Below are 19,420 nucleotides of genomic sequence, written 5' to 3' on the forward strand. Positions count from 1 at the left end.
TACTGTCCTTATTCACAAAGGAAGTCAAGGGACCTGGTTCTGCCATGAAGTAGAGGGAGGATTTTGCAGCGATGTCAGAGGGCAGGGCTAGTGTAGTTCCTCGTACCTGTAGCTCTGTGTATATTCCCACATGAACAATCTGTAGTGCAATGGAAACTGTCCCCCTATTTGTCCAGTCATGTTGAGATTGTAGGCAGGAGCTGCAAAAGGTAGTCCCATTCAGAAGGGAGAGGTCAACTCAACCAAACCTGATTCAGATTTTCAAATTTTTGAAGGAAACAATAAATTTGAAACCTCTTTGCTTTGTGATCCTAGAGAATAGAGTTAAACCTGCTTTTTCCTGCTGTAGAAATTTCCCAGGATTCTAAGTTCTTCTTGTCAACATTTCCCTTTCATAAAGAACCCACGGTAAGTAAACAATGAGAAATATTAAACTCATTTAACAACGCTGTAGAATCAGTTTTCTTCTAGCATTTATAATATTTAATGGCAGTATCCTTTTCAATAAACATACATAACATTCAACTTTATATCATTTCATAATGAAGTTTTATTCTTTGACTTCTACAAATAATATTTTAATCCAAAAGAGCAATAAAATAAAAGTTTATAAACAATGCTAAACTAGTCAACACATTTTAATTCGATCCAATAGTAACTTGATCCAAAAACTTTTTCTTTACTCTATTTACATTTAAATTGAGGTAAAACAAAAACAATTAAAGGTTAATTTCTGCAGTTTAACTCAAGTAATTAAAGGATAATATTACTTAAAAATAGGAAATAGACTTCCTTCATGGTGTTATTCTATTTCTTAATCACAGAAGTTTCTAAAAAACAGAAACATAAGGCTTCATGGCTCATTGAAACCTGAAAGGCATCTTTACCTAAAAGTTCTTATTTCTCTTAAGAAACAAACTCCATGTGCAGAAACAGACTGCACAGGGCTAATTCATCTCTGGAGCATCACTCAAGTAATACACTTGATGTGGTTTATGCCATGATGACGAGAACACAATAAACTGTAAAAAATGTCATTTCTGGAAAATTTGTTGGCTATGGTTCAGCAAGAGATGAATCTTTGTAACAGATGTGACATGATGACTTCGATGAATTGAACATTTTAAAATATGAAGCATTTAAAAATATTCCCTTAGAAATAAATTAATCTACATAAAATATACAATCTACCATGATTCATGTGTCCATTTTCATCACTGCAGAATAGTTCTATGTCAGTGTGACAGTGTCTTCCTTCAAGCTCCTGTTTGGGCTCCACTTTGGGTTCATTAATTTAAAAAAAATGAAGAGAAAACTTGGACTCAATCTCCGATGTTCCCACCAACTAAAATTCTATATTTGTAGAATTTCACATACTCTAAGCTTTTCATGATTTGAAGATAAAAATCTCAGGAAATGATCTTTCTTCTAAAAAATACCTTTGTTTTCTACTTAGCAGGAAAATTTGAGCTACAAGACAACCTGACTGAGAAGTCAATAACTTGGTCAATATCTTGTACAAAAGAAATTGAAAGCCTTTAAATGCCAAATAGTAAAACTTAATATCACATAACATATATATTGGGGTATTAGAAAAGGTGCTAGTTTTATATAATTATATACATTTATATTACTGGGCTTCATATGATGCCTTTAATGGATAAGGCCAAATAATATTTACCCAATTTTGGTTATAGTTTAAAAGTAAGAATTTTGAAGATCTATAGTTTAAGGATATTATTGAGATACCATTCTGGGTATCCTAATGTATTTCAAGACGGAGCACAAATATGTAACAAGAGATGTCTGTCTGTAAGAGACTTATCATATTGATTTTAATAGTAAGTCACCCGCTGTAGCTACAGTCAGGGAGCCAAAGCATGATGTAGAAAGGAAACACTTCACACCTGAAGTGAGGCTGACTTCCAGGCCCCAAACAAAAAATATTCTAATACAAAGCATCCCCTTTGTTACCAAAACTCTTCCCAAAAGGAAAGCTTGCATTGTGCATGGAGTCTAACACTGACAATATGATAAGGGTATTATAAATCACGGAAAGCACTAATGTAGGTCCCATTGTGTTAATCTCTGTACTTTAGGTTAATCGACTGAGTTGCTACTACCACAGCGAGAGAAGACAGGTCAATTTTCAGTAATAATTTACAGAAGTGAAAGCTTTCTACTTGATTTATTTTTAACAGAACACACACCTGGAGAATGATTGAGGTGCTTGAGTTATTCGAGTTACTGGGAAGTTCTAAGCATGAATGGGAATAAAAGAAACTGCCTACTCTTTAATGATACTTCTAATGACAAAGTAAAAGCTTCCCCTCCTCACAATGATGAATAGGAGGAGGTTTCCCAATCCAAAGTCATTTGCCTGGTGGTTTTGATTATTTATACGCACATAGGAAACTTCATATTATAGGGACTATGCAATTTCTGTAGTGCGTTTCTTACAAATTAGGATATTTGATACAAGGTCAAGCAATTTTTCTTTTCATTTTGTTCAAAATGTTCCAATGATCTGAAATTGCCATCAGTTTGTTTATGCTCTGCAAAGCTTCTCTTCCCAAACTCTACTAACATCACCAAACTGAAGATAAAATAGGGATTTCCCCTCCGCCCCCGCTCTAAACAGGGCAGCTAATGCCTATGGGAAAATAACTTCTTAACAAATAAAACCCAGGGGATTTAGTCAGGCAAAGGAACAAATCCTCATCTTTCAAACTGGTAAACAATACAAGAATTCAAAAACAGTTTCTTTTCAACTCCTGCCATGTAATGTACAACATAAGTTTGTATGTAATTGCAATGTCAGATCAACTTTCCAGATGGACATGAAGAATCAATGATTAGAGGCTTAACTTTAATATGCAAAGTAGAGGGCTGGGTGGGCAAGGGGAGGGGCATGAGCATGAATAAACCCCACAACTGGAAGTGGAACGTTAGGTCATTTCCTGTCTGAGGATATATAGGGCCTATTGGGATAATGGTCAGAGTACCTGAAAGGAAACCACAAGCTGATTAGTTCCACTCCAAGGGATGGATTTTTAAAAACCAGTTCTTATTCTTTACCCATTGATTAGAAGCCTAAATGGAAGACTACATATGGTGAAAGTTATATACATTCAGCCATTATAACAGAAGGGCAATAAATTACCCAGGGTGCCTGCCGAGAACTCTCTAATCCACTCTTTCAATTTTCACTCTCACCTGTGAAAAAGCCTGAAACTGTATGCCAATGGGTTGTTAATAATGTGCTCTGGAAGGGAACAAGTTGAAATTGTTCCCAAAACTGCAAATCAAGAGACAAAGTATGTGTGTCTATTACTGTTGGATGAAATTATATATCAGAACAAAAGACCGTGTCTGCAGTACAGGACTAAAGTATGCTTTCATGTGTCCTATAAACCCTGTGGCTCTGGGCAGCACACAGCCCGGGAGTGCTTATATTTATACTCCCAGAAGAATATCCTAACATCGATGTAGCTAACGGAAGCCTCGGAAAGGAAGTTTGTGATATGAAATTTAAAGTAATTGTTTTTAAATTTGCAGTTTCCAGATTGGGTTTCTACTGTGCCTGCCAAACATTCTCCTTCTTTTTCTGTGGGTTAGCTACACAAATATGGGTTTCATTTGTTTATTAATAGAAGGAAGTGGTGATTCAGCCACTTTGTATAGATGCCCTAGTTTTCCTATCTCGACTCTCCTTCACAGAACACTGTAGGATGTGACAGATCAAAAACTAGGAGGAAGGGAGAGTACGATGGGGCTGCCATTAGGAAGAGCAAGCCCCTGGCCTCTCTGGTCTGCAGCCCTTGGAACTCCAGACTCATGCTCATCTTAGTCCCTGCCCATCTCCTGCTGCTCCACTTTTGTCCTTTTCCTGAATCTAGATGCGGGTTCTGGGAGTAGACATGCTATCACTAAATGCTTTCTTTTGTTTCTTAACATATTTTTATTGATTTCATAGAGGAAGGAAAAGGGAGAGAGGGAGATAGAAACATCTATGATGAGAGAGAATCACTGACTGGCTGCCTCCTGCAGGTCCCACACTGGGAACCAAGCCCACAACCCAGGCATGTGCCCTAATGGGGAATCAAACCATGATCTCCTGGTTCATAGGTTGACGCTCAACCACTGAGCCATGCTGGCTGGGCTAAATGCTTTCTTCTACATAGGTCCAAATTTTTCCTCAAGTGTGATTCAACTCAATTGTGGCAAGTAGGAGAGAGACTCTTGCTGCTTCTTTCTCTCAAAAGTTTGCAGGTCTGTGTTTATTTGCTACAGAAAGATCAAATAGAAGCATTCTAGAGCTTAGTGCTGCCCACATGCACTTATGAGCCACATGCCCCAAGCATGTGACTCTACTTCTCTGAGCCCCATTTAGAGCTGGTGAGTGAAACAGAGCAATACTACCAGCCCTACCTACTTCACAGGTCATAACATCAAATGATCTAGATAAAATGGCTTTGATCTCTAACTTCCAATTAAATGCACTGTGTAATTAATAGCAAGGATGCTATTAATTCAAGTGGAAAATGTGTATTTACACTTCATAGCCAAAGTTATATGACTAAGCACATGGAATATGAAAGCTGATTCAAGAAACGAGTTGGAGGAGGGAGTATTTTCAGAGAGGGGAGAAGACAGCAATAAAAGACAAGCGTGAGAGTATACCTGAGCATGTTCGACAGGGATCTGAAAAGTGCAGCTCAAAGAGGTTCTTATTTGAAAACATCACCATGATGGTTTTGTGCCATTGAGACTAATCTATGTTGCTAGGTTGTTTGGTCAAACATTAGTCTAGATGTTGTTGTGAAGATATTTTATAAATGTTATTGACATTTATATTCAGTTGACTTTAAGCAAAGCAGATTATACTCAATAAAGTGAATGAGCTTTGTCCTAACAGTTGAAGTCTGAAGAGCAAAGATTGAGGTTTCCCAGGGAAGAAGTAATTGGTCTTCAAACCATAACATAAAAACCCTGCCTCAGTTTCCAGTCTGCTGGACTGCCCTATAGATTGACTTACCAGCCTCCAAAATTACATGAGCCAATACCTAAAATAAATCTCTCTATATAGATAGATAGATATTGTATTTTGTTTTTCTGGAGAAGCCTGATACAAAAACTAAGGTCATTTTAATTGGATAATCCAGAGCCTTCTTTTCAGTCTTCACTTGTTTGCCATTGTGCAAGAACATCTACACTCCAACCATGCCAGCAATACAGCGTAGAGAAAATATAGCCAAGTGGTCATTTTAGGTCACAATGAGAAGAGTTTGATATCTTTCAAAGTCAATAAATATCTCTACTTAGATATCTTACCAATAACTTAAAATACTCAATGCTGAAATCTTTGTCTCCCACAAAAGGCTCCCCCTTTTATTTCTAATAGCTGACCCTACTGTGTCCTATACTGTTTCACTGCTCCTCTGGTTTATCCCTTATATCCATTCTATAAATCCTAGAGCTCCTCCTTGGTAACTTTGTCAGATGAAGCCCATCCGATGCATGCCTTTAACCCAGCCCAGACTTTCTTCAGGTGTCCTGAGAATTACTCTCAAACCAATCATTCTAAATAGGTTCACATTTATTGCTTATCAGTTGCCCATAGCTGTTTTCTCTTAGAACTGAAAATTAAAAGTGCTAAGTCTGGCATCCAAGGCTCTCTACATGGAATCCAGAACAACTCTCCCATAATAACCTCTACTCTCCATTGGCTCATTGCCCCCCTACTGCCACCCTCTTCCTCTTCACTGATCCATTTTTTTCCCATCTTTCAAGTCTCAGCTCAAGTTCTAATTTTCCTAACCATTCATATGCTTAATAAAACTTCCTCTTTCTGAACTAGTGCTATGACTATCTGGCATTCATTTGGCATTTAAATATAAAGTGACTTGTATTATTAATAAACTAGAGGCCTGCCTGGTGCATGAAATTCGTGCATGGGAGGGGGGGGTTCCTTCAGCCCAGCCTGCACCTTCTCCAATACAGGACCCCTCGGGGGATGTCCAACTGCCAGGGATCAGGCCTAAACCAGCAGTCAGACATCCCTCTCACAATCCGGGACCACTGGCTCCTAACTGCTCACCTGCCTGCCGGCCTGATTGGCCCCAACTGCCCCCCCTCCCTGCCAGCCTGGTCGCCCCCCACTGCCCCCCCCCCCCCCCCGCCAGCCTGGTCGCCCCATGCAGTCTGCTATTTGGTCATTACTGTTACTGTAATGGTGTCCCAGACAATTTGCATATTCCTCTATTATTAGTATAGATAGCAAACATAGGTGAAGACTTTTCTTTTCAACCAGATAAAAAACTGTCTGAGAAAGACTATATTTTAAAAATAATTTAAGGAATGAAAGAAGAGAGGGAGGGAGAAACTAAATAGGAAATCTCCATTTGTGCTTATAGGTATCCTTCATGCAAATGCTCTATGTCCTACTTGACACTGAGAATAATCAAAAGAGACATTTTAATAAAATGTGTTGTCCTGAGGATACATGGGTTTTCCAAGCTGTGGTTGATGTGTGTCATATCCATTTTACCTACCTTAGGTAAAGCAGTTGATAGGTGTAGACCACAGCCAGGGAACAAAGCAAGTCAATTAATGCCCAAGGGCTGCTCTGGACAACAGCACCAAGGCCTTTTTTATTAGTGAACACAGTGGACACTTTTCAGTATTTATCCCATGGGCCATTTTACTGTACCTGACACTGTTTTAGTACTCTTTTCATTTGAGACTTTTCCTTTGTGTCTCCCATGACAGTAGTATGTCTTAATTCTCCACCCACCTCTCCACACACTCCATCTCAGTCTTCTTGAAGAGCTCCAATTCTTCCATCTGTTTCTCAAAGGATAAACTCCTGGAGGAGGGAGGGGTCTCATTTTCATGAGCTGAGTAGCCTGATCTGCTTTAATCATTGCAACCACCAGCTATACTGTGACTATTCCTAAAGCTCTCATTCCAGCTCACACCTCTCCCCCAAAGGAAATACCAACATAGTCAACTGGCTGCTAGATGCTTCCATATGGATGTCCCATATGCATCTAAAACTCAATAACTACATCAGGCCTCAGCATCATCCCCTACGCAAACCTGCTCTCCTTCATTATCCCCTATCCCAGTGGCCCACTATATAACTCCCCTGAGCAAGACCTAAAAGTTACCCCAACTTCCCCTTCCTTTACCCCTATATCTAGTCACACATTTATGTCATTTCTACCTCATTAATAGCACCTGAATATATCCTATTTTCTACATTTCTCTAGGCCATTTTATTTCTAAATAACTGCAACAATACCCTAATCTCTCTCTCTTCCTTTGTCCTCTTCTTGTTCTTTAGCAAGAGTTCACTTCCTCAAATGTTTGTCTAACCATGCCACCCCCGTTCTGAAATCCTTCAGACTCTGCACACTTTCAGGATAATTAGTTAATGAGGCATATAATTTCCTTTGCAGTCTCATCCTCCTCTGATCTCTACTCTTTCTATTTACATCCCAATGTCCTCCTTAAACTTTACGTTTCAACCTTATTTAATAAGCAGTTTCCCAAAATGACATTCTTTCCTGTGTCTCAAAGGCTTTGAAAATGCCAGCCTCCTTGAAAACACTGTGCTACTTAGATTCTTCACTTTGACCATGCCTTCACTTACCTCAGGTCCAGAGGCATCCCTGATCCCCTCCCCATCCAAACATGCATTATTTACTCCTCTACTGTTCTCCCCGTTGTTCCTCGGCATATTCTGAGCATACATACTTCTCACATAATATTGCTTTGTTTTTGTTTTATTCTCACTGGACTCTAAGGTCCTTGAAGACAGTTACTATGTCTTATTTGCTATTTTATCTCCATCATATATAGCAGAGGTTATGGCACATAGTAGGTGCTTATTATGAGTTTGATGAATAAATAAGTGAATGAACAGGCACAGTATTTTAAATAACTATATGAATTAATTATTAATAAGGAGTCTTTTCTGCCACTATATTCAATGAGTCCATCCTTTATTCAGTTCCTTGACCTTATAGAAATACATTATAACAAAATATTCTGTAGAAATAAAAGCTAGGGACATACATTTTTTTTGAGACTGAAAATATTAGCAAGTAAGAAAACAAGAAAAAAGTTGTATTTCATTCAACCTTAAACAAATCTTAGGAAAGCAGGAGGACTTGTGAAAATAAAAGGTGCATAAAGGTGCACTGTCAATGCTAACTAGAAAACAGACTGACCCAGGGGCAAGAAGCATCTTGCTTAAGACTACCCACAAGTCAGCCGCAGAACCAGGATGGGCCTGGCTGGGCTGCCCACCCAGTCCACCGCATATCACGACATCAAGCCCGGACTGCCTGAGCCGAGACATGACACCTCCCCTGCACTTGGTCTGCTCAGCACCACCCATGGGAGTGCTGTGCCTCTGGCAGGCAGGGCAGCAGTTCCCAGGCTCGTGGGCAGTGGTCTGGAGGGTGCTGGGTCTCATGGTGGGAGCCCCACAGCCCTGTCTGCAGCCTGTAATCATCAGTGGGGCCCTGGGAGGCTCAGGCTCAGACTGTGGTTAGTGTCCACAGTAGCTGGGGCTGACCCCAACTTCCAGACTGTCACTGTGGATGCCAGAATGGCATCACTGAGATAAGGTGAAAAATTAATAAGTAAAGCCAACTTTTTACAAGCCAAAACAATCATTCATAGCGACTTAAAAAAAACCCACAACATCAACAACAACAAAAAAATGATAAGAACATTTAGGTAACTTGAGACACTTTAGATTCCACAGCTTGATGTCCCTTTAATTCCACAAAAGCAAGAACTAAAGTTCATTTAATAACTAAAGCAGGAAATTCTTTCTATATTATAGTCCAGGGTCCAATTCAGACTAAACAGGTCACTTAGTTAATGGGCTAAATGTAGGCCAACTTCATGATGATCACATGATCAGAAATTAAACAGGGGCAACTCTTGTGTAAGAGGAAATCATAGCATTTAAGTAGCTGGTTTGGAAGAACAAGGAACTGAGTCCTTCTCTACAATCAGGAGCTACGGAAGATTAGTAAATGCTTAGCCATTCATGAGGACACCAGGACATACCCTTAAATCACTCACTTGACCTGGATCAAAATATTAACATTTTAAAAATATATCCAAACTTCTTGCCACACAAATCTACAGAAATCATATAATTACTTCCCTAATTTGTCCCATAAGATATTTATGGATCTGCATAGGCAGACAGCCCCATGAACTCAGCAACATGCAAAGTCAAACAGGAAGAAGTGATATGACACCCCACTGGTTTTACAGATTGGATATTAGAAAGTATGCAGGTGGTCAATCAGCAACCAATGACAAAGATTTTAAATCTGAGAGGTTCCTTTTGAATAATTCGGACTGCCTTGTGCTCTCTATTGTTGTTTTTTAATTTTTAATCTACAAAGAAACACTCTTTTAAGTTCTCTTATTTCATCTACCAAGTTCCTTGGGACAGAGAGGATTCATCCTTAAGCTCTCCCTTTTTTGTTTAATCATGTTACCCACTATGAGAATGGCAGTTGCTCACTCTTCAAACCTCATAAAAGTAACTCCATAAGTTTTAGTAATTTTTTTTCACAAAGCGATTTATTACTAAAAATTAAGCTTTCACCTGAAACCATTGGGCATATGAGGCAAGATAAATAACCAGAATTATTTCTAGTTGAGAAAGTCACCCTGGACCCAATGCAAAGTAATGAAGTCATTCAGTGACATGAAAAAAAAGTAAGAAGGAAGAGAAAGCCATAGCAGTGTCTGTGGGTGCTTTAAAGATTCTGTAAGTGCTTAAAGACAGGAAGCCTTCATTATCATTGAGGTTGTAAAGCAGTGGTTCGCAACCTTGGCTGCACATTAGAATCACCTGGGAATCTTTTTAAAATCCTGATTTCTGGGCCTCATCCTCCGGAAATTCTGTTTCTTGGTTACTAATGTTGTGGCCCCACTCCATAACAAAGAAAGAGAATTTCCGGAGGATGAGGCCCAGAAATCAGAATTTTAAAAAGATTCCCAGGTGATTCTAATGTGCAGCCAAGGTTAAGAACCACTGTTGTCAAGTAACAGGGGGTGCCTAAGGGTGGCATTAATACCTTATTCTTCTTACAAACCACCCCCAACTTCTATGCTGCTCTTTTAAAAAGAAATCTCTTCCCTGTTTTTATTTCTTTTTTTGTTCAAGGTTTCTAGTGATAATAGTTTTGATGAAGTATTTCTTCTCTGAAATGTTACAATAAGACACAGGTCACATTATTACCCAAGTGACATCCCTCTGGGGATTTCTGGTTCTGTCTATTTCTTCAGGAATTAGTTCCAGACAGGGCAGCAGACACTGGCTGGTGACCAAATGTGTTTACTTTTCTTCTCAGCTCACAGCTACATTTCTCTCCTTCCCATGCTTTTAGGTGTGAAAATGTCACTTGACTCTTGCCAAAGAAATGTGGTCAGAGTGATATAAACCATAAAATGTTTAACTTCCTCTGATCCTCCATTCTCTCTCCTTATTTATGTTATCTGATGGCTGTATGTCTATGCCCTGGGTAACCTTAGAACACACATATGAAAGACAGCAGACACTCCATGAGTCTGGGTCCCTGCCAGAAGTATTGCCCCTCGCCATGTATACTAGTAAGAAATAAATTCTATTGTGGTAAGCCACTGACATGTCAGGAGGTGTCTGTTATAACAGCAAACATTATTCTAAAACAGATGGCATCCAGAAATAGGCCACACACAAAAATAATTTTGCAAAGAAAGATATTGTCAATATTTTTGTGTCTATTTACTCCTCCTCTTCTTTTTTTTAAATTTAATGTTCTTATTTATTTCATTTTGTAGTTCTTTACCCATTATCTTTGTCCCATCAGAAATGCAAAAGTTCTGCATAATCTGGCAAAAAATCTACATAAACAACATCAGAGGAAATATTGAAGCAAATTGCCACTGAATACAGCTCCCTCTTCAAACGTGGTAGCTTGAACCACTCAAAACAGAAGACATGAAAAGGCACTGGAGAATCTATGCTATGTTAGAAGTATAGCTATATCCTCTTTTTCTACCTTTCACTCAAGGAGACAAACTGGTGTGCAGGGTCCCAAAATGAACTACTCATCTGTGACAGCCTAAGGTCATCCTGCTATAACTCTGTCCCCAAACAACCTTTAAACGCAGGTTAATTCTCCAGGTTTGTTTCATTAGTTTTTTTGGTTTGTTATGGCAACTACATCTGACTTTATTGAGCCATCCTGGTATTTTGTAGTAAAATTGTTTACTACAAGATAAATAGTTTGCTTACTCTATCAACAATAATACCCCATTATTAAGAAAAAGTAACAGTTACTACACATTCAAAAGTACATAATTTGAGCCCAAATAGAAATTAAAATATTTTCATAATTGAAGCAACTAAAGGAAAATTGGCTGAAAAACTCCATGATAATTTTAAATTTTGTGTTCTTTTTTGTGTGTATGAGAATTTCTTCTTTTTTGAAAAATATATGTTTATTTATTTCAGAGAGAAAAGGAGAGGGAGAGAGAAAGAAAGATCAAGAGGAGAGAGAATCATTGATTGGCTGCCTCCTGCATGCCCCCCTTTTGGTTATCAAGACTGAAACCCGGACATGTGCCCTGACCGGGAATTGAACTGTGACCTCCTGGTTCATAGGTCAATGCTCAATCATTGAGCTACACTGGTTGGGCTATATTCTGTTTTCTTGACTGAAGAGCCAAAGCTCATATCTCCACACCATTTACTTCCATTACATGAGAATCAGATGATTGATAATGTTTTCCTCAAGTAACTGGCTCTATGAAAGAGCACATACAAGATGTAAGATCTATTGACAACTAAGAAAAGCTTAAAATGAATCATAGATGGTAGGATAAGGTACAAAAAAGATACCTGCAAAGAAAGTGATAACACTTAAACCTTATGTGCCTAAAAAATCTTGTTGAGCCCTGACCAGTTTGGCTCAGTGGCTAGAGCGTCGGCCTGTGGACTGAAGAGTCCCAGGTTCGATTCCGGTCAAGGGCATGGACCTTGGTTGTGGGCACATCCCCAGTAGGGGGTGTGCAGGAGGCAGCTGATCAAAGTTTCTCTCTCATGGATGTTTCTAACTCTCTATCCCTCTCCCTTCTTCTCTGTAAAAATCAATAAAATATATTTTTAAAAATCTTGTTGAAATCTAGGTGGAAATGAGCTTTGAAGAGAGATAGGCCTGGGCTCAGATTCTGGTTCTTCCGCCTGTTAAATGTGAGCCCGTGGGCAAACTGATTAATTTACTGAACCCTCAGTTTCCACCTGTGCTAATTGGGTACAATCTCTAGTTCACAGAGCTGGTATGAATATTGGTGTGTAAAGTGACATGTGGTATGTAATTCCCATAAATTGTAGTTATTAGTATACCTGGAAAATATTTACCATTGACTTAAAAGTCATATTGTTTTTTTTAATATGAAATAAAGATAGCAGCGTTTCTCTTGTAAAAGTTCCACAGGGATTTCTTTTCCTAATTCATCTACCACATTGGCAGAAACAGCATTGTAAGTTTAACTTGGCTAAGTACACTTCATTCATCTGTCAGTAAGATTCTGGGCTTCCAATCCAGTTGGCAATTGTTGAAGCTGGATGGAGCGGAACAGGCTACACGACAGTGTTGTATTCACCTCAGAGGGTTTATGCTACCAACAATAACATCATATCTTTGTCAATCAAGCACAATTATAGGGCTTGATAAACTGATACAAATAAAAAAAGCCACTTAAAACAGGTCTCCTGACTCTTCTGGCTACAGATACAGGACTTGTTTGATTCTGTTATCTGTGATTATTAAAATGACTCCTCCTTTTTGAACAGAGGACAGAAAATCTTCCTACCCTATTGACTCTAAAAAAGGTCAAAACTAGTGAAAATTTTGCTACATTTGAAAACCCTGGAGTCATTTTGTAAATTTTATCATGTTCTTTGCTTCTTATTGAAACGTGAGTCTATTTTATCCAAAATAGAGGGGTACCATTTCATGCCCTTTGGAATCAGGTAACACAATGGTTGGGCAAATCATTTCAGCAAATACATTTGTGATATCAGAGCTAGGTGCTCAAAGCACTTGCATAAATTCCTTTAGAACAATACATGTTACCTTCATGAGAAAGAAAATAAGAAAAAGTACCTAATAGTAACATAAATCTATAATAATAAAAGTGTAATATGCAAATCAACCGAACGGCCGAACAGTGGAATGACCGTCCAGATGACCTTCCGGATGAAGACGGGACTTCGAGGGCCAGCCGAGGCAGCTTGGGTTGCAAAGGCCTACCCTTGCACGAATTTCATGCATTGGGCCTCTAGTTACATAATAATAAAATTGTTCCTTTGCAACCTTTTACAGCATCGTATTCACCTCTGAGGGTTTATGCTACCAACAATAACATCATATCTTTTTGTCAAAATGGGTAAGGCTAAATAATATACTGAACAGCTCATAAAGAGCCAATTGATTTGTGGGATCCAATTGAAGTTGTATTTTAACTTTTAAATTATAAATGATACCAATATGCAAGATTTAAAAAAAACTGACAAAAGAAATGCTTTTGTGTGATATAGCCAAATTTTCCAAGCTGTATCAATGAAGATGTGAATGTACAACTCCTAAATTAAATTTTATAATTAAGGTGGGGTTTTGTTGTTGTTATTGTTGTATAATCTTACTTGAGAATATTACTTCAGAAGGGCAATGAAAAATAATGACTCTCAGAGAGAAAAGAAATCTGCCATTTTTACTCAGGCCAACCAATCTACCATTCTTTTGTTTATTAACAAACATCAGAGTGCCATAATGCTGTCTTTTGCACTATTGCGCACTATTGAAAGTGAATGACAAGAAAATGCACATCAGGACAATCAAGTTATATTTCAGTACAAGTCACAAGACCACTGAAGCTCATGGCTAGACGGAAGTGGGAGAAATTTACTTGACACAGGTTCCGTGCCAAGGATAGTTCATCAGAAGCAACTGTTTGACTTCTGAGACTACCTTTGGGCTTTCCATTTAATCTACAATGGTTTTTCATTTTGTAAAATGTGAGCAACCTGAATTATCTTTTAGTCAGTATGAAAACTCATGATTATACCTTATTTCTTGGATTTGCTTCAATTTGCTAAACACAATATAACTTCTTTAAAATGCAGTTGAGATGGGGCAGTATTAATGCTTGTCTATAAAGTAGCTTCTTACATTTTTTGGTTATGCTTTTATTTGTATAACTAGAGGCCCGGTGCATGAAAATTCATACACTTGGGGGTGGGGGGGTTCCTCAGCCCAGCCTGTGCCCTCTCACGGTCCGGGAGCCCTTCGTGAATGCCTACGGGGAGCAGGCCTATTCCGTAGTCTGGCCTCCCTTTGCAGAAGGCAACCAGGTCGATCAGGGGAAGGTGCCGCCCCTATCACCTGGCTTGGCCCTCGCAGCTGCCGTGGCTTTGTCTGGAAGGACATCCGGAAGGACGTTCAGCTGTCTGGTTTAATTAGCATATTATGCTTTTATTATTATAGATTATTTATATCAAGGATTATCATTTGACCCATGGCCTGCCAAACCTATGTACCAACGATTCCTGTTATAAGACACTTACAATTCATAAGGATTCAGGATAACGTGAAATGCAGAAAGCATTTCAAATTAGACATGTCTTATTGAATTTCAGTTTTGCAAACCCTCTGTGGCTGTGCAGTTTTGACCGTCAATTTCCTCACTAAACAATGGGAATGGCAACATCCGAGGGTGGTTGTGTTACAAAATGAAATCATTAAACGCCTAGAATATGGCTTGCCATCTACTAGAGCAGTGGTTGGCAAACCGAGGCTCACAAGCCACATGTGGCTCTTTGGTCCCTTGAGTGTGGCTCTTCCACAAAATACCACATGTGGGCACGCACGTACAGTGCGATTGAAACTTCGTGGCCCATGTGCAGAAGTCGGTTTTCGGCTTGGGCGAGTCTATTTTGAAGAAGTGGTTCGGAAGTGGGGGTGTCGGTCGGTCGGGCGATGGGAGACGCGGTGCAGGCGGGCTGCAGGATACGCAGCGTGGGGGAGGTAAATTGTAAGGAATTTAATTTTATCAATAAATAATATCGTTATTAATTATGATCTCAAGTTTTAGTCAACGTACCTATAGTTTAACTAAGACTTAAAACTTTAAGTAAAGTTTATTAAGTTAATTTTAGGGAACGTTGTGGGGTGAAAGATGTAGTGTCGAGGATTGAGAAAGGTATGTTGAGATGGTTTGGACATATAGAGAGGATGAATGAAAGGAGATAGACGAAACAAGTATACAAGACGAGTGTGGATGGGAGAGTTGGAAGGAGTCGACCTCAGTGAACGTACCTCAATCAGACTGAGGACGTTTTTAGCAAAAGCCAGCTTAGGAGTACACTAATTAAGTTAATAACAATGTGCCTACCTATATAGTTTAAGTTTAAAAAATTTGGCTCTCAAAAGAAATTTCAATCATTGTACTGTTGATATTTGGCTCTGTTGACTAATGAGTTTGCTGACCACTGTACTAGAGGGTTAAAATGTATTATTTATTGTGGGGGTTTTTTTATATAACAGAAGGAAGAAAAATTGAAATCTGTAGATAAAGAACCTGGACTAGTAGATAGCCCCAAGAAAGCAAGAACTATGTGCTGCTAAAATTGTGAAGGGCCAAAGAGGAAATAAATAGAATCCTGAAAATCATCATAAGGCAGAAACAGATTTAACTACCTCTTGGCCTGCCTAATACTTACATCCACAAAAAGAAGCCTTGAACACTCTATTCTGGCTGTAATCTCCACCGTTTCCTCTGGGCAGTAGTGGTTTGTTTCTAGTTTTAAAGACAGAGGCTTAAATAAGAAGCCAAAGAATCAAGCCCCTGGGCCTGGGGCATGCCATCTGCCTAGCATTAAGCAAGAACCGAAAGTCAGTTACAGAAGCACAGTCGTTTCCAACATGATTTATGTTCCATCCTTGAATGTGGCAGGAAGACTGCAAAAGATATTTGGAAGCCAATGCTTCCTCTGAATAAAGTAAACGAGTATAAGCTAAGCCCTGCTCCCGGACCATGCTGGCCTGTTAGATAGGTTGCCAATGTGGAGTCCGTGAACCCTGGAGCAAAGTGGCTGTTCGGGGATGAGAAAATAGCTGGAGGCCAATGATCATCGCTACCGTAAACGACCAGCGCACAGTACAAACACTGAGGTCAGACAGCAGATATCCAGGATATTACTCAAAAACACATCTAGCTCAAAGCTGACAAGATAATCTGTTCCTGTGGGTGCAAAGCAGACTGGAATGCTGGCGCTATGACCTACTCAAGGAAAGAAAAAGGAAAGTGCAACTCTCCAAGGGCTCCATATCATGCTTTCTGTGCAGGCAAAAGTCCAGCGGACTTCAAAAGGAGTGATGCCTAAGGGGGAGCACTGGGCCAAGCCCACGGGGGGTATCATTTCCGTGATCATGTTGCCATCTACATTTGGTGGACTGGCAAATGCAAATACTTCAGACACAAGTTTAAACAGATGAAAAAAGAAGTGTGAAAGAGCTTGGAGATTTGCTTGCAGAAAAACTCCTCTAAATTCCAGGAAAAGCATTTAATATCAGGAACTTCATAAGTTATTTCAACAGTCCCAAGAGAGTCATTGGTTTATGATGGCATGAAGATTAAAAGTTTTTCTAGTTGACACATATTGCACTCCAACATATCACACAATCACAAAACAGTGTACTTCAAAAATAACTTCCCAAAGTTAAGTACTCTTAACTGGTCAGTAACATTTTCCTAATTGAAATATAGACCATATTTTGAGGTTTTAACCAGGTTTTAACATACATGATCCTGATTAATGTAGAAGAGCCAAAATGCAGCAAAGATACTTACAGGAAGACCTATATGGCGGTGGCGGGGGAGGGGGGGTAAGAAAGAAAAAAAGGAAGAGATAAATTAGTGAATATGCAAAATATTAAGATTAAATAAAAAGATTAAAACATCATCATAATCATCAGCACAATAAAAGGGACAAAGAAGTCAGTGATTCTTAATATTTTTTTAGAACATAACCCTTTGACACCGTATCAGCAAACTACATTTATATCTATGTTCATACAAAACTTATCATAAAATTTCAAGGAATGTTCAGATTCCCTGAGGCCTGTTTATGAATTACTGATACATTTATATGTTTTAAGCAAAGACTGTCTAATTTATATACCTAAAAATTTAGATAAAATATGAATCACGAGGATCTTTGGTCATTTATAACAGGCCAATTATAGAGAATTGAAATGTAAACTTTCTTGAGCTTGGTAAAATGGCTAAATTAGAAATGTACTCATTATTTGTTCTAAGAATGTTTTTCATTCAATAGTATTGTCAATACATAAAAGAATAAGCCTTGATGTTTATGTTTCTTTAAAACTATGTTTTCTCATCAAAACACCAGCAAATTCTAAGAAAATTTCAACAGTTCACACACCATAGGTTCAATTAAAACACCAGTTCTAAATAGTCAGAAAGTTGGGAATTAACTTTTACATTTTCTATAGAACTCTGCCTAAGCATAAAGTTTTCACTTTCCTCCCCTCAATCCTATTTCTCTTGACACAAAGATCAATTCAGTGATTATTTGACTCCACCAATGTTTTATCATTTTTTTCTCAAAGCAAATGTATAAAGCACCCTCTATTATGAAACTGCACTTTTCATAGGGAATACCTATTCAAATTTCCAATCATTTAGAGTCAGCGAGGTTTAAAGACAACTTTTGAGAATACTCTTAAAGTAATTAAGCAGCTACACTACCCAAATTCTTGAATTTTCATAAACCCTTTCTACTTTGACATCTTTTTTTCCAAAAGGAAGAAGAAATGAGACAAAATAAAATCAATCTGTACTCTGTTCTTTTTGATAGGTTAGTATTTGTACTGTTTGAACCCTTAGTAATTGATTGTTTTTAATACTGAGAATTACTTATTGAGAATAACATTTCTTATCACACACCAGAATCAAGCCTTAAATCACCTTCCTCTTATCTTGCAAGTAAGAACCAATGGCCTCACATGGTCATTTACATTTTTGGAGTCTTAGACTTTATATACAAGTAAAACAGTAAGTGAACTCACTTGGATTTCTTGGTTTCAAAAAAATAGTTTTTATTTCACTCTTTTGTTTCACTTAGCATACAGGGATTTAGCCTGAAAGCAAAAACTCACTGAAGTGGCTTTAGGACAACCGGTTGTGTTTCAAGTTCTGCTCATAAAAACTGCATGGCCTTGGCCAAATCACCTGACTACTGTGGGCCGCCATTTCCTCAAACACAGAATGAAAATGCTGGATTGATTGCTAAGACGCCTGTCATCACTAAAATTCTATGGTTATACAAGAGGAATAAAAATTCCCAAATTTTGAAATGAATGAGAGTAAAAGCATGACAAAATTGTACCAGTTGGACAAAATAATAATAAAGCGTTCCTAGACATATGCCCTAGTGTCCCAAGGCAGATGTTTTCACAGAGAACCTGTATGTGTGGACTGACCACCTATGAAAATGAAAGCATGGGTGATGTTGCCACACTGTGTTCAGCCACACTGTGTGCAGCTAAGAAACCTTCACTGTACACTGAAAGGATGGACTTGATGTTATAAAGAAGACAAAATTGAGTGCCAGTGGTTAGTAATAATATTTGGCAAACTTTTCCTTTGATGGAAATAAGAAAATAAAAAATATATTCTAGGTCTAGTAGAGATTTAAACACACATACATACACATGCACACATAGGCGCACACACACACACAAATGCTACAATAATTAATTAGGAGGAACAGATTCAGGAACCTAAGTGGAACCTAAGCAGCTGAAAAAGCAACTTACCAGATTCTCCTCTTCGGCCCCTCTTACCTCGTTTCCCTGGAGGGCCTGAAATACAAAAATATACATACATTTTTAAGTTTGGGTTCAGAAATGGCTAGTAAATAATTTCTATATATTTTATCACTGTTTTTAAGAATGCCAAGAAATAGACCAGATATTTGTAGAGGACAGCACTGTCTTTGGTATTTCAACATAGCTCTTCAGCTTCATTCACCTATAAATGTTGCACTATTTCTTTCACCACCCAGTATTGCTTAGAAACACTAAAGACATGGAATTTTTGTTCATCCTGCCCAGATGTCATCAATAAAGGAAAACTTTTCTAAGCAAATTGGTTTTATTGAGTTTCATATTTCTTAGAAAAATTTATTTTCTGAAGGTGTCAATATAAATAATTAAAAGTGCTAAGTATAAATAAATAACTGGTTTCTCTTCAGTAAATTCCATTATGATTCTCTTAAAAATATTTAGTTGGCAGTTAGTTAAATGCA

The 19,420-nt window shown here is 38.3% G+C and overlaps 1 protein-coding gene across 1 annotated transcript in view; it reads right to left on the reverse strand.

Annotated features, from left to right (window-relative positions):
- COL25A1 (collagen type XXV alpha 1 chain) overlaps nucleotides 1-19,420 on the reverse strand; it is a 502,347-nt gene that overhangs the window by 206,256 nt on the left and 276,671 nt on the right. Inside the window, exons 3-4 of the mRNA XM_070433581.1 lie at nucleotides 18,926-18,974; nucleotides 12,793-12,796 (exon numbers count right to left, since the gene is read on the reverse strand). Coding sequence (XP_070289682.1) covers nucleotides 12,793-12,796; nucleotides 18,926-18,974 — 53 coding nt within the window. The remainder of the gene's footprint in view (nucleotides 1-12,792; nucleotides 12,797-18,925; nucleotides 18,975-19,420) is intronic.

The sequence above is a fragment of the Myotis yumanensis genome, unplaced genomic scaffold (genome assembly GCF_028538775.1).
Source record: "Myotis yumanensis isolate MYYU_CA2020_CCGP unplaced genomic scaffold, mMyoYum1.0.hap1 SCAF_1, whole genome shotgun sequence".
In the NCBI taxonomy this organism is placed as follows: domain Eukaryota; kingdom Metazoa; phylum Chordata; class Mammalia; order Chiroptera; family Vespertilionidae; genus Myotis; species Myotis yumanensis.